Source organism: Anas acuta, chromosome 2 (assembly GCF_963932015.1).
Source record: "Anas acuta chromosome 2, bAnaAcu1.1, whole genome shotgun sequence".
NCBI classification, from domain to species: Eukaryota; Metazoa; Chordata; class Aves; order Anseriformes; family Anatidae; genus Anas; species Anas acuta.
In genome coordinates, this window is record NC_088980.1 from 37,636,927 (window position 1) to 37,653,766 (window position 16,840).

The 16,840-nt window shown below is 36.4% G+C and overlaps 1 protein-coding gene across 10 annotated transcripts in view; it reads right to left on the reverse strand.

Moving 5' to 3' along the window:
* The window catches only part of TBC1D5 (TBC1 domain family member 5), a 317,841-nt gene that overhangs the window by 82,980 nt on the left and 218,021 nt on the right, over positions 1–16,840 (reverse strand). For all 10 annotated transcript variants that reach the window (XM_068674320.1, XM_068674318.1, XM_068674325.1 and 7 more), the window contains one exon: positions 171–313. In XM_068674320.1, the coding sequence (XP_068530421.1) occupies positions 171–313 (143 nt within the window). The remainder of the gene's footprint in view (positions 1–170; positions 314–16,840) is intronic.

Below are 16,840 nucleotides of genomic sequence, written 5' to 3' on the forward strand. Positions count from 1 at the left end.
ATAAATACAGCAGACTGTGCCCGATAACAAATGGCTCCTCTCATAGCATTTGAAAGGATTTTCAGTTGTTAAAAAAGTCAGAATGAAATTTAGCATTTCTTAAGCCCTCTGTTTCTTTGAAAAATAGGTTTGCATTCTTCTTAAAAGATCGTAAGATAGTTGATACTTACAGGCATCTCTAATATATAACAACATGGCTACAAAAATGTAGTCAACTAAATTCAGGGTGATACTGTCAGCAAATAGAGCATCCCACACAACAAGAAGGTCCTGGAGTGGGAATTCACGTCCAAAGAGGAGCCTTACCCATCGCCTGAAAAAAACACAAAACAGAACAGAAAAGACATGCTGTATTTATCTGTTTTGACGAATATTGTAAAGCCAGTATACGTATCACAGGATCAACTACAACCCAAAGCATTTCAGCAGGAAATTTTGCAAATTATGAAGGTCTATGAGAATCACTCACATAATTGTGTTTTTGGAAATGTTTGTGTCTACATTAAGGGAAGCAATACTGTACCAACTGCAGAAGCTTAACTGACTAATACTGTTATGTGGGTGAACCTCAAAAGAAAGAACATATCAATTCTATACACCATATTTTTAAGCATTTGATGTGATACTGATCAAAGATGAAAGTGAGACGATGTTACACAAGAACAGTCTGGAACAGAAATGCAGGGTGAAACCAGAGGTTTATGAGAGCCCTGAAAAGCCCAGTCAAGTGAAAGCCAGTTCAAGGCAGATGCCAAATAGCAGTTAAAATGAATCGGGTCACACTTGCTCTGAACAGGCTTCCTCCCTGTTTTTGACAGCAGTGTTTCCAGCTCCACGTAAAACATGCTATGGATGCTATTTTGATTAAACCTGATTTAAATCTTTACCAGATTTAGTGATTAATTCCTGTTCATATCTTTTCTGTTTCATACCCAGCAAAACATGAAAATCTATCTTATTAAATGAAAAATTTGCTTGAGACTGGAAGCTTGAGATGCAGTAGGAAAAAATAATTTCTCAAGCTTTCTTATTTCCAGTTCCAGCTCTTACACTGACCTTGAGACAGGCACTTCCCTTTCCTATTCCAAACCAGAACCATTAGCTTGGTACCTTTCTAGGCAGCAGGAATTATCTAAAGTTATCTTTGAACAAGCTACAGAAGAGTTAGTAACATTAGTCCTGGAATAGTTATTACAAAATGGACTTAAAAATAATGAATTACATTTTTAGCTGGGATATGCAAATTGCTACGCATGTGGAATCTGTTTATTCAGTGGCAAGAAAAGATTGATTGCAAATTTCTGCAAAGCAAATTGAGTCATTCTGTAAAACTCACAAAATTTTCTAAAAAGGCAACTAGAAATTTCATCAAGATTAGTTTCACTTGTAAGAATTCACGTTTAACCACTTTTGTACCAGAACTCGTTGTTTTAAGGCATCTGTTTTTTTTTTCCCCGATTCCAGTAATAAAAGTTCATTTCTGCACAAATGAATTCCAACACGTCGGTCAATTACAAGCTTTTAAGATAGCAACAATCTGTACAAAGCGACTCTCCCTTACGAACAAAATTGAAAGGGACTGTTTTGTTAATCAAGGGTTTGTTCATTCAAACTTTTGTACCTCCTGATATTGTAATTGTGTTTATAACCCATAAAAATGTCCATGCTTCAGATTTAGAGATCACTGTACGGAATATTATGCCCTGCAAGGCACATTCCCTTTTAGAAGTGAAAATACAGTCTTATCTAATCCTTATTTTGCTTACACCAAACATTTCTGTTCTGTAGTCTTGTAACTTTTTATTTTAGCATAGTAATTATAAAGGTTGCAATATTAGCTATGATAAAACTCAAACTCTGTTTAACCCCCCCATCCTACGAGGGCTCATTTTCAGGCCTCAGAAAGAAAAGTCAGAAGAACTGCTAACAAAGAAGCAGGACTTATCTAGTACATTTAATACCACGTCTGTTCTAGCCAAGGGATTTTACCATACAGCAGCACATTACCCTACAGTGCCTTGCCTACGGGAGACCATTATCCTATGGTGACACAAACATTACCCAAACTCTGCGTGAAGCCTATTACTTGCATTAACAACCCCTCCCACCTGTAAAACCTCAACTTTCATGTTATACAAACTGTTAGGAAAGAAATTGCAGCTAAGCTTGAAGCATTTGAGCTGACTTTGCCTGCAAGTACCCAAATCTCATGCAGAAAGAAGCCTTGCTAAAAGTCTAATACACTTCAAGGGAAAAATACACCACGGTGTAATGGGATTTGTTATTAGTCTTTTATTAGAAATCTCTTTTGCTTCTTTACTACTTCATTATGCAGTGTTAATCGTTTGTAGATGCAGGTTTATTCTGCTCTAGCAGAAGTCATTCCTTTTTTTCTCCTGCTTTTATACTTTCTCCTGGGAAAATTAAATCTCAGTCCCCAGAGGTATCGTGTTTCACAGATGTAGGCTGCTGAAGAACAACTGGACTTCCTTTTGCAACCGTAATATTACTGTTAATTATTTCAATTCTCCTGTCCTAAAGGGAGTAAGCAACTCATACTGCTCTAAATGCATATATACTAGCTGTTCTGTTATTTCCTTTAGCAGCATTTAGCTCATAGCATCTATAAACCAATGACCACTGCCTATGTGAACCATGCTGCCATAAGACAGGACTTGAGCCAGCTTCTATATTCACAAAAAGGGTTCCTAATTCCTCAGAATAAGTGTCCGTGCTGGAAAGCTGTCTTTCAAACTAACACATTTTTATTGCTTTTACAAATATTTGCAGAGAATTTCAGACACACTTAATAATTGCATGGGACATGATAAACTTTTTTTTTTTTTTTTTTTTGAGATGTCTGTCTGTGGTTTAATTATCGTTCTGTCCTGTTAATCTTGCCTTACATCCATTACACCTGCAGACTGTGAAGCTCACAATAGTGTACCTTTAGTAACATGCAATAGTATAATGATTCATAATTTACCAGGCATCCTTAAATTCCTCAAAAAACACAGATTCTTTAAAGCCACAATACAGAAAGGTACCACCACCTACACTGCAGAATATGTAACTGTATCTTCTACTTATAATTCTCATTCAATTAAACCAATATTCTCAAGACATCAGTAATTACTAGCAATAGCTAATGATTCATTAATGACCTTACAATACAGAGAAGCAGGAGAAAACTGTGCTCTAGTAAAGCCATTAAAGAAGGCAATGATCCAGCCTTACCAGTTTTAACTACAACCACAACCATTTTAACTGAGGCTTATTGGACAATTCTTCAAGCACTGATAAGATTAATTTATTTAATCTGTAGACAGCTTTATCGTTACAAATACTTAGTTGGTTATCTTCTGTTTTCAGCCATTTATACTTTTGCTAAATGAATTCTTCAGTACACCGTCCACCCCAAGTATCTGCTCAAGGCTTGCTTATTTATTTATTTATTTATTTATTTATTTATTTATTATTATTTTTATTCATAGATACTTTTCAATAGAACAAGGTTAAAAAAAATCTGCCCATGCTTAACTTATTTTTTCCCCGAACAGTCCATTAAGAAGATCTAAAATCAAAGTAATTATGTCTCTAGTATTTCCTCTTTGCTATGTATATTAAAAAAATGCCCAAATTTGAAAACTCCTTGGTTAACCTAAGTTCAGTAGAGCTCAGGTTTCCACAGAGTATGTTCTCCCTCTTCCTAACCCTCACCATTGATCCACAAGTGCATCTGCTGTCCCTGCACATAATTCTCTGTCCTGCACCCCAGCTGCTTAGGAAATGGCAATGGTACCATCCACCTTCCATGGCTGATGTGCATGGCTGATGTAGCAGTTGTGCCTGAGGAGGATGCTGGTCCTCTGGTTTCAGATGCTTGCAAGACACCCTAGGGGAAGGCTTCTGAGAAAAGGAGGGTCAATAGGATTTTGCAGGACGTCATTTAATTTTCAGTGCAAGTCTTGTTGCTTTTTTAAAATAAGAAAATCATTTAAATGGACTAACCATTGAAAAGAACACCATCTTATCCCAACTAAACATTCAGAAGCTGAGAAATACCAACATTAACATCAGTTGTTTACTGACTGAGAAAATTACATCTAGGTTCTGTCTCTTCATAAAAACTCTGCCATGAATTATGTTCACGCAAACATTTGTATCCAGCACAATTTACTATGTAAAGTCACGGTCAATAATTTAGGAGAAGGGGTAGGCAGACTTTAGCTGTGATCTGCTTTTATGAAAATAAGATATGGAACAAGGATGAGGAGCAACATTTTTATAATGCATTCAAAAGAATTTAAAGCTATATGGAAAATCAAGAATTATGCAGTTCAGTGCCAAGCAGCAAGTAATACTTTGGACAAGACTCAACGCCTGTGCCATGTTTTCAGAGGTCTGCAGCGGGCAGGCCTACCGCAGGGGCTGGAGCAGGGCTGGGTAACGCTTGTACAGACGAGAAGGAAGAGCAAACACAGCTCTAAGTGCACAGCAAAAGCACCCTCAGAATAGCACATGTGATCCCAGAAACTGCCCCTGATTTCCTAGTTGCCAGTGTCAGCCTGAGGGGAGCTGGGCAAGTTCAATCAGAGGATGAGCTTCTGAGGAATGCAGGATAGTTTACTTTCTTTTATGGCATGAAGGGGACCAACAAAGACAAGCTTTACCAACATTTCAGATTAGACCTGTTACACAGTCCATTGCTCTAGTGTTCTGCCTCCTTTCCTAATAAATCTTGTTTTTATTAAGACTCCTGTGGTTTCATACAGTTCAGGGATTTTGTACGGAATGTCCTAAAGAGATTAATAAAACCTTCAAACGATGAAACAAGACAGCAAAGGAGACATGCCTGAAGTATAACTGTAATGTCTTTTTTTTTTTTTTTTTTTTTTAAGGGGGATCCTTCTTGCAAGAGTCTTGTTGGAAGGGCAATACTGCTCACAGTACACGAAAAAACTCTTAATGAGCCCAGAGAAGAAAAAAAAAAGCAGAAATGCTAAGTGCAACAATTAACAGAATGGCATTTCTAAAATAAATAAAGCCCTACTAAGATTCAGCATTTTGTCAGAACTGAAAGAAGCATGTGAAATCCCAATAAAGCCAAAACACTGGCATAAGAAATTGTGTTGGAAACTCATCAGGCTCTCAGAAACTTCTGATGTGTTCAGTCTAAATGTGTTGAAAGAGAAAAAAAAACACATTTCCAATATGGATTATATGTGTTTCAATCTCTACCATGGATTTTCCTGTCAGAATATTTAAAAATAAATAATGATGATAATAAACATTTGTTTGTTAATATAAATCTAATCAAATTTAGCCTCAGTGATGAACAAGAATACTGAACATAGTACACTTTATTGCCTTCTTTTCACTACGGAAAATATTCTTGATTTGTCCTGTTGAGAATTCCTGCTGTTCTACATATCCTGAAATAAATGTATATTAATTACTTTATCAAACACACATTAGCCCGTGTCTTTAAAATAAACACCTTTAACTTTATCTTTACAAATGAATTATTTGACATGAGCATCAAATTGTTATTTAGACTCCCATTTGGTTTCTTTAATATTACTAGCAGAGGTTACTCAGCCCTGTATTGAAGAAAAAAAATCCATCAGTTTTTGGAAGACACTATGTATTTCCTCATTAGAGAAGGTTTTTCCTTTTAAAAAAGGAGATCCCAATAATTATCTCCCTCTCCTTGCCGTAATTTACCCTTGTTGACAAAAGCACTTACCGCTGCCTTAAGTCAGACCAATTGTAATACACTCACTTGCAGGAATGTGCTTAATGAAAAATGTGCCACTGCATCTTCACAGCAGTAATGCTTAAAATTGTTGGGAATAGGCTACAATAAAATTATTGAGCCTATTAGCCTGCTTTGGGTAGGTCCACGCGTCCAAGCGTCCATGGGGGACGCTTCCATTGCCCCAAAGGGCTCAAGGCATCAAATTTACATCTTTGAGTGCTGTTTAAAAAAAGGAAAAAACAACAACAAAAAAAGGGCTTTTTCCTCTCTGCAGTTCTTAACTAAATTTATGTGACCTGTTTTGGCATCAGTACTGCCCTTGGTGTCAGACCTCCTGTTGCTGTCACTGTCCCCTACCCCTGCTGCCAACCTGCAGCCACCTTCTGGCCTGCTGCTGGGTGCCTTGGGCACTAGAGATGCTCACTAGAGATGGAGGTGCCCCGGCTAGAGGGATAGTAACTTCCCTTCATGGTCTTGCAGTGTTTTTCCTCCTTGATGGCTCTCCTCCAGCCTGCTGTGTTGTTCTGAATGGTGACAGTCCTATTTTGCTCTTCTGAATTTGTTTTGGGGGTTGTTTCGTGCAAGTTTATGGGAATCCACTCAGTGCTGACAGAATGATGCATTTTGCTCCTTCACGCAGCCACTGCAAACTGCACATTTCTCCTGTCATTTCACCCTCCTGTAGTACATGCCCCAGTGATAAAGAACTTTCTTAAAAGCATTTTTACAAAGAGAATACCAGTGATTGCACTCACTAAAAGCTATTCCCGATTTTAAACTTCTACTGAACATTTCTACTCACTTCTACTTAGTGGCATATTTTAGTAAAAATGGAAAGAAGTAATACTAAAAAAAAGTTCCATCAAGAATTATGCCAGTGACATTGATTTCTGTTGTCTTTCTGTACATTAGCTGTTTCACACACAATTACAGCTATTTTCATTTTTTCCCCAAGCAGAGTTAGACAAGTAATACAGAGATTCATACTAGCACATAAAATATACACAAAAAGATCTCCATAAGCAGCTATTCCCCCAGTAGCCCCATAAGCAAATATAAAAACCTTGCAATGACAAGTAGACCACTGGAGACTTGCTCAGAGACTTGGTGATTTTCCACATTTGAATCTTTAAATTCAGATTGGATGTTATTCCAAAATTCTGGACTTTGATCCTGAATCAAAAAAGACTGGATCAGAGATTGTTCGATTAAGTCCTTTAAAGGCAGGAATTCAGACTAATTGACCTTATAATCTTGGGTTACTGTCCTCAGTAACCAATTTATTTGATTGATCCTCTTTGTCTAAATCTCCAATAATATGACTGACTGAAACAAGCTTTTAAATTACATCTAATTGGTTCACCTTTTCTTTATGAAATAAGACAAGTTTCTTTTGACTTTTTTTTTTTCTTTCTCCTCTAGGAGAGTTCTAGTTTCTTTGCACATTCAAATTCTTTTTGAAGAGGTAGTTTTATTTTTATATTTTGCTGATGGTTCCCACATCAAATTTGCTATAGTTCATTTTTGGAAATGCCAGAATCTGGATTTATTTGTAACAGTAATTATGCAGTAATGTATTTTCAGAATATAGCTGTTTTCATTAACAGTTCTGATCTCCATCAGTTTTAGCTTGCTGTACTGGACAGGCTAGATTACAGATACTCCACTTCATCCTCCTAACATTTTCAGTTTTCTTTTTTAGATACTACAGGACTGAAAGTCTGTGGAATAGGAAAGAGTGAAAAAAAAAAACCCTCTCTCATTAGAGTGTTCAACTGATTTGAAAACTGATTTAATTAGTATCATAAAGAAGCCTGCAACTGGCTTTTCTGTAACACTGAAAACTTCAAATACTTCAGAGCTAACAACTTCAATATGAAGAGAAACAACAGAAACAAGTTACCCACTTTTTTTTTCAGTGGGAAAGATGGGAGATTTGCACTGAAGGTAGCATTTAATTTAACAAAACTCTCTGCATTGGGAGGAGTACATTCCCACTTCAGGTTCCTTTCCGTTCCTCCTAAACACAAGGCAAAATAATTTCACTATTTCACACATACAACACTTTATAAAGGCATAGTAATTAAAAGCTACTACAAACATTGTATTGACAATGATAACCGGTGTTTGCAGTAAATACTAAAGATATCATATCCAGTTACTGGACTGTAAGAATTTACTGACCAGTTTTTACTGTGGAGAGTGGATAAAATTGTTGTACTCCGATAGCTATCTACAACAAGAATAACCGTAATAAAATAATGAACAAGTTTCAGCCATTACTGAAGTTTTAAAAGAAGTGCTAGACACTTCTCAAGATATTTTTTCCTGTCAAGATTTGTTTTCACACTGACAACAAGTATCAAAGATCAAGGATACTCACCCATTTTTGAAATGTTGGCCAAAATACAGAGGTCAGAGGTAACAACATGAAGTATAACAGTTGTTATACTATGATTCATTTAAAAATTATCTGCGCTAAACTGTGCTTTTACTCATTGCAAAAAGACTGCTATGTTTCTGCAAAACAACTAAATTTTAACAGCTCAGGCAATATCCAGATTTCAAAAACAGAGTTTAGTATGCTACTATTACAGTGATAAACTAGAACGACCAGAGGGGAGTGTTACAGTCTACTGGAAAAAAAAAACCAACCACCTTTTCAAGTCAATGACAAATCATTAAGTTAAATCATTAAGTGCAAGGACTCTGGGACTACATCTCTGTTACCTACCTAAAAGCATAATGCAATGACTAATATCTGCACTCAAAAGAGAAAAATGCGGGGACATGAAGGTGTGCCTACTGAATTCTTACTGCTCTTGCCTCTGTGCAATTCAAAGCTCCAGCACTAAATACTGATGATGCATGTACATTTTGTTTTGAAAATCACTGCAGAGTAGCAAAAACATTTTCTTTTTTTAACAAAACTAATTACAGGTGAATGATTTTAAACACTATTTGCTGCTGTAAACCTATTGAAACAAAAGAGGCACTTCTAAATTAGTGAAGTTCCTACTGATATCAGCTATTAGCAATTAGGAACTCCACCCCCCAACTTTTCCATCTTTCAACAGCAATGATTAAATTTGGTTTTAAAGTGGAGAAATTATATTAGAAAAAACAACTCTCAGTGTTGTAATTAAAGCACAGTTCTTAAGATGATAAAATAAATTTGCTAATAGCTTTATCCATTGATTCAAGATGTATGTAGTAGCTTTAAAAGATACCTCTCTTTAAACCTGAGAGATGTTTAAAATCTCTCTTTAAAAGGAATCCTACAACATTTCATGTCACACAATGTTAAATCTCCTATAGAATTGCTACTCGTCTCCGTAGAATCTACTGGACAAGATTTAATCTAAAAGACAACTATTTTAAAAGAAGAGGAAGATGGGAAAATTTTTAAGTATTTTAAAGCAAACAAGAAAGTAGTGATCAAGTATTATGAAATTTCTGTTTTCATATTCTACCTTGGAGAGTTCCATGTTACAAACATTAAATAAAATGCCTTCTTTGTCCATAACAATTTGAAATCTACAATTAAACCACCTTTCTGTTACCCTCTATTGCTATGGTATAACAAATTAACTTTTTTTCTGGTGTGCTAAATAGAAGTTACAGTAAAAATTTCAGGACGTTGAACTTCTTTGAATTCAAGTATCTGCCTACATGCAGCAATGCAGTTGCTACTGGAAAACATGCTGTATTCAAGCTATCAGGGCAACATGCCTCAGACTACCACCAGCTTATCAATCCACAAGAGTCTTTTTTTCTTTCTAATGCTGATTTGGTGTTACAGAGACCTTAGTTGATAATGAAGACACAATTTAAGGTTTTCATGGTAAAATTAGGGATGATAATATATCAAAGAATAAGCGTTATAAAGTAAAATGCTAACTTTAAGCTAATTAAATTATATATCAGATTGCCTACTTTATCTCATAAAACTGCATAAATATATGTCAAACATATCTGAAGTCAAAGGACATGGCCTTTACAAAGTGATAATCTTCCAGTTAGGCTTCAAGCATAAGAAATTGAAATTGTGATGTTTTGATATGAAGAATACAAAGAACTTGTTCATCTATTGGCAGCCATGCCCAGAGAAAAATATATTTAAATATCAGTAATGAAGACTTTACTAATACCAGTAATATCATACTACGCATACCTTTTGTAAAAGCCTGATTTTAGTATTTGGTAAAGTCCTGCTAATTCTACTGAATACAAACCCAGGTAAAACTATAAAAGAGAAATAAGTTCCTTGCCAATGAACTGGCAAGAAAATGTTTAGATGCTACGACTCCAAAACAGCTGCAACAAATGCAAAAAACACTAGACAAATACTTATTCTGTACATCCAGAATTTTGTTTGGGTATCTTCCATGAATGACTGGAGCACCCAACTTTACAGTAACTTTATAGATAAAGGAACTCTACTGAGTCAGTACCCACAGGGGTCAGAGCATCTTCATGGCATCCCTCAGTGCAGAAAGAATCCTGTACTCTGCTAATTCTTCCCATCACAGCATATGACATATTTCAGAGACGCTTTCCCTTTGAGAATCAAAATTAAACAGCAATAAACCTAAAATGGAGAATTCCTACCTGCTACCTGAACTGGGACTTATTTCTGCAGACCTCTTTATAATTAAATATATGACATTTCAAAATCTCTTGGTGGCTCTCCACCACAGAGAAGAAATTTATTTATTTTTTAAAATGAGGAGAGAAGATTTATATCATCACTGAATACAATATTACATCTATTGTACGCTCTAAAACTAAATTAAGAAGCTGTTCAGAGGCCATACATGCAGCAGTCCATTTCAATCTATTAGTCTGGCTAAATGCCTTCATACATCCAATGAAGGGAGTCATCATCATCAATCTGCCAGTTTTAGTGACCAGTCAACTACACGTTGATGCATGCACTGAGGAAATACAAGCATTTCCTCCCTGCTGTCATACCTCCGAATGTAAGAATCAAGCAAGGCTATTCCAACAGGCAGTACAAAGATGTTGATTTATCTGTTTAGTGTAAATAAAAATATTAGAATCACCACTTTATTTAAGACCTTAGTTCAAAGGCAGAATATAAGTTTGGAGCCTGATTCCATTTTCAAGACAAATAAAGAGTATGGTAGTAATACGTGGTGCAACTGTTTACATTTAGCAATACTGATGTATTAAGGCATAGACAACTAAACCAGAGTTTTAGTTTCTCCCACTTGAAAAAAATAGTAAAGCAAGCATTATTTTTGTATATATATAGCTGCACTTGTGAATTTCTTTGCCTCTTAAGTTAATTGCATCATTGTGATATCCTGAGTTTTGCTTTCATTTAAACTGTTAAAAACTAAACAAAACAACAACAAAAAAATACACACTTTGAAGTTCTTTTATCCTTTTTCTATATACCTAAAGTCATTCCACATATTAGTTACAAGTATGAGAGATTCAATTTTTGTGGAACAAAGTACCTATGACTGGTGGAGTTTTGTGCTGTGTAGCTGCAGCCGTGTGGGAATACTGCGTTTTTTAAGAGATGCACAAGGGGCTTAGTGGTCTCATTTAGCTACCTATGTGCCCCTGCAGAAGCCCTGCTAGCAATAAAACACTCTGGTAGCAAACAGCTAATTCATTAATTAACTACAGTATTTGCTGGAAAGGAAAGCACTAAACAACGCAGCACAGAAAGTGCAATTGTGGTTGTTCCAGGTCCCTGTCTGCAGTATGTGTGGCAGAGGCAAGCAATGCCTACGCTGTTTCTAATTATTCCAATTATCATGGCACACTATGAAAACTTGATTAATAACACTGAAGATATTGTTGTGGCAATTAGCCATATGGTTGTGGGACTTTATTCTGTCACGATTTAGCCATTAGCATCTACTTATGTTTGTCAGAACAGTGCATCCGTGACAAGTTGAAGTTCCGCTCACCTTGCCGAGTCCCCTGTGAGCAGCACTAGAGAACTGTTTATTCCTGGGAGCCCCTCACCGGAGTAAATTTTTCATGTGGCATCCGGTCTGACTGGGGACAAATGTCAAGTAGCTTATGCGACGACCCATCAAGCCAGGCTTGCTTCGCAAAAGGTGCCTAGTAAATGGCTTGTCAAGGCAGGCTTCTTTCAGAGGAGGATTTGACCAGTAAAATTAGTGTCAAGCGGCTTGTATTGAATGTTTGCGATGGTTAACCATTCAGACAGCACGCAACTACCATTATTTAGACATGATGAAACGTTCTATTATGATTTTATACACCTATGAGTTACATGTTACAGTATGCTTGAAATGTATAGCTAGAAGCAGAGGGACCATGGGGCAGCACTACTGACACACCGGACAGCAGAGCTGACAGGTACACAAACTGGCAATACTACGAGCCATCTTCATAAAACACACAGCATATAGTAAAAAAAGTGCTTATTTTAATTGCTCTTCCTTTTCATTTTGTGGTCATAAAAATTGCTCTAAGCTTCTCTTTAACACACAAGGAAAAGGTTTAAAAATTCATTAATAACAGAAGGAGGTGTTTTCCTCCTGGAAATAGTCTCACCACTTCTCTAACATTGCAAATCAGCACAAATGTACCTACATCCACACATCACTCAAAATCAAAATGTTTGCAATCAAAGACAACTCCACACTTAACTAGCTGTCCACAGTTAGGATTCAACAAGTTAGTCCTTATTAAAAAACAGCAGGAAGTACCAAAGAATTAGCATCTGCTGCAGAGGGATGCTATATACAACTGATGAAGGTATACTTACCTATTTGGACGTGAAAGGGGGAAGCAATAATTCAAATTTGTGGAAATTACAGTAAAATGACACTTTGAGTTACGTGTGTAAGAAGTTTTTAAAAAGCACAGAACTTTAGAAAGAATGATTTTATTTTAGAAATTCACCTGCTACTGTTAAAAAAAAAAACAAACAAACAATGAGAATTTTAAGCTGGTATTGCTACTCAATATTTGGATCAAAGTAGGAGGATAAAAGAGGAGTTAAAATTATATCATCCACATCCAAGGTGAAATGATATCCATGATACGGGAAGATCAGACGAGACCACAGTTATTTCTTCCTAGCCTAAGTCATACTCTGCCAAATCTCTGTGTTAGGAATAAGTTCTGTCCTAAACAGAGAGTTGAGAGTTTGGGTTGTCCTGAGTGTTGAGCACACATTCATTGACACCCACATTGAGTTTGGGTTGTCCTGAGTGTTGAGCACACATTCATTGACACCCACATTTCGTCCTGGTCATATCGACATCAAAGGACTTACATCAAGCCTTGCTTTAAACAACTCTTGTGCCCAAACTCCAGTCAATGCAGTAGGAGACAATGGATGTTGTTTCTTCTCCATTTCTATCTTATTTACACAGGTTTATGCATTATCAGGAACCTTCTCCTATGCACATGAAGGTTTCCGATCATCCTTGGCATTGCAAACTTGGCCTGAACTTCTAGACACTACTTCTGCCTGCTAATTCATTGTTTTGGTTCAACTGTTATATATAGACCAAAACCAGCCACAGTGAAAGATGCAACAAGTTTTACAGTTTTCTCTACATCAGACAGGCGCTCAATTTCAGAAATCAGAAAAATGCTCTTTATTTTTTACCGAATAGATGTGTTCCTCCAGAAAGGAACTCAAATTTCAGTTTTCTGTGTGCTTCTCACCAATTTTGGGGTAGAAAAGGGACATTAAAAATCCCTCTGTCTGGCAGAAAATCTGTTGCACACTTGTGCATTTCAAATAATAGACTTCTCAAAATAACAAATTTGAATTATATTGTCTTTCTTACACTTTGATCTGTTTTCCTCAAAACTGTATTTGAACATTTGTGCACAAGGGACATTTCAGGATTAGTTTCTGGCAGCATGAAAATGGACCTGACATCCTAATCCTCTGGCTTTCCCTATGACTGGCAAATGCAGATGGGGAAAGTGTCAGTCTGATTGGGTAGAGGTGAATGCCTGCTTCATTGGAAGCATTTCCATGACTGCAGGTTGGCTCTTCTGCAGGCTGCTCTTGAGCTTGTAGAGTAGCAGAGATAGAGGGGAGGGATGGGATCAGAAGCAGGATAAATGATCTGTAAGTCAAGCTATGAAAAGGAAGGGCTGGAGCCTAGCTTTACCTAAAGGCTAATTTCTCTGACCATACTCTTCTGTGCTCCAGCACAATGATGCCACAGTGTAGCTGAAGACAGAAGACAGAAACATGTCTGGTGCTGTATCTGTTCCAGTGGAGCCAAATGGATTTGTCTGCTAAACCAGTATATCATGCCAGGCAGCATAGTACCTACCACTGGAAACCACCCATGAGACTGAAATATTTCTTTCAGTTTATGGGACGTACTCTCAAAACTGATATCACTGGTTCTTGATAATTTTAACACTTCCTCTAGGCACACCTTCTCTTCTGAATTCTTACTCCTTGTTGCTTGGGATGTAAGTGATGTTTCATTTGAAGGAAATTACTCCATTGAGTATTTAGTTGTCTGTGACAGGCAGAATGCATGCTCTGAAGGGGTGGCATCTATCTCTGTCAGTTGAACCAGGCTGTAAAAGCACTTGTCAATAGTCATTATCAACTTTCTTACTGTGGATGGTATTCCACAATCTTAGATAGGCAATTCCCTGCCTGCTTGGGAAGTGTCACTGTTCAGGATACCAACCATTTATAGATTTTACTTTCACACAGACCTGGCCTCCAAAGGATCTGTTCCTAAAGAGTTTAGAAAGCTTTTGATGTCCAAAACAGGCTGACTCAATCAACTCTGACAGAATCACAGGATCATTTAGGTTGGAAAAGACTTCTAAAAACATTAAGTCCAATCGTTACCCTAGCAATGAATGCCAAGTCTATCACTAAACCATGTCCCTAAGCACACCATCTACATACCATCTTTTGAATACCTCCAGGGATGGTGACTCCACCTCTTCCCTGGGCAGCCTGTTCCAATACTTCACAACCCTTTCAATGAAGAATTTTTCCCCATTATCCAACCTAAAACTCCCCTGCCACAGCTTGAGGCTACTTTCTCTTGTTGTATTGTTTGTTGCTTGGGAGAAGAGGCTGACCCCTGCTCCTTGCTACAATCTCCTTCGAGGCAGCTGTAGAGAGTGATAAGGTCTCCCCTAAGCCTCCTTTTCTCTAGGCTAAATAACCCCATTTCCCTCAACCACTCCTCACAGGACGTGTTCTCTAAACTTGGATTAGAGAATTTGAAAATAATTTTCCAGATGTGGGCTATACTTGCAGCATTATTATTATTATTATTATTATTATTATTATTATTATTATTATTATTATTATTATTATTATTATTATTATTATTATTATTATTATTATTATTATTATTATTATTATTATTTGTGTGTGTGTGTGTCTGTTAGAAGCTTCAAGTTTGAGATTTATACCCAAATGTTCAAAGAGGTTTATACCCTAAGATCTTAGCTATACTTGAGGGAGACAACTTGTACCACAAAAATGACTGGACTGATCACATTCTAATTTCACCCTTAATTATCTGCTGAAAATCATCTTCGGAAAATGTATATCTCAGACTTCACTTTGTGAGAATTTGTGGACTCTTAGGAGGTTTTTTTTTTCTTTTTTTTTTTTTCTTTTTTCTGTTCAATCTTGACAAATATGTCTTGTCTATTGCAGCATCAGCTTTAGGAATGCACTTCGTGAGGACAGCAAGTACTGAGAATAAAAGAAGTGAAACCACATCCATCTCTGGAAAGCAAATGTAACTTGCAGGATGAGGCAAAAATCTAGGCATCAGGAGACACAGCCATAGGCGAATTATTGTCCTATATCACAGAACCACAGAATTTCTAGGTTGGAAGACACCTCAAGATCATCGAGTCCAACCTCTTTTGGACTATCATTTCACTCTCTATGGAAGATAAGCATAATAACTTTTCATCAAGCACTATGTATCATAATCTTTGTCAGATAAGTCTTTCAATTAAAATGCAATATTTCAATATTGTGATAAAAATATGAATAAACTTTACATGAATACTAAGATGTATAAAATGATGGCTTTGTGCACATCAAATCAATTGGCTAAGATTTGTATGTATAAAGTACATTCTTTTCTTAGCAATACCTACGGTGAGTGAGAGTAATATTTATCAATTAACCTATTGGTATCAGAAAGCAACAAAAGGGCTTAACTTCTGATTCTGAATTTGTCTCCCAGAACTGCAAATTTTATCGAACTTTTGTAATTAAATTTTACATACAAACACGGAGAAAGGAAGACACTGCATACCTGAGGCAAGTGCATGATATAGGACAGTTCTTTTACTGGCAAAGAGGCCATTTGGATGCTGATGGGTCATTATGTCTCCTTATTTTAGAAAAAAAAAGTTTGGAAATAAAAATAATAATAATAATAAATAAATAAGCCACATTGAAGAGATGGCAGTTTTATGGCACGCTATAATTTCTTTCAACCTTATCTTCCAAAATCTGTAGATAATTTCTATCCCAAAATCTGAAGTCAAAAATCACCTTGCCACAATTGACCATCTACTAAAAAAATTTATTCCACAGGTACCAAATACTTTCAAGATTCACTGGCTGATACTACTAATTAACTCAATATATAAGCAATAATATATACCTTACATATGTATATATAAATATACATGTATATACACACCTTGAAGTATGCATTGTTTGTATTTGGTCAGCAATCCTAATGAACACATGTGTAGTATAGAAGCATTTTTACCCTAAAACTTCCTGAAGTAGTGAATCTTTTTAATGTCCAATGCTAAATTTATTTTAAAATACATTTGTATTGCTGCAGCCAGACAAGCTCTACTGATGCTGAACTATCACTGGAGCTACTAATTTACCATCATTGCCTTAAAACTACACATCTTGCTACAGAAAAAGACAAACCAAATCTTTAAAGTGATTTGATTGACTTCTCTAAGCCAGCTGGAATTTATACAGGGCAAAATAGTTACCTTTGTTAAGGTTTTTAAGGTTATGCCCCTCGTATAACCTTTTGACTACAAATCCCCTTCAATTCAATGTTGATA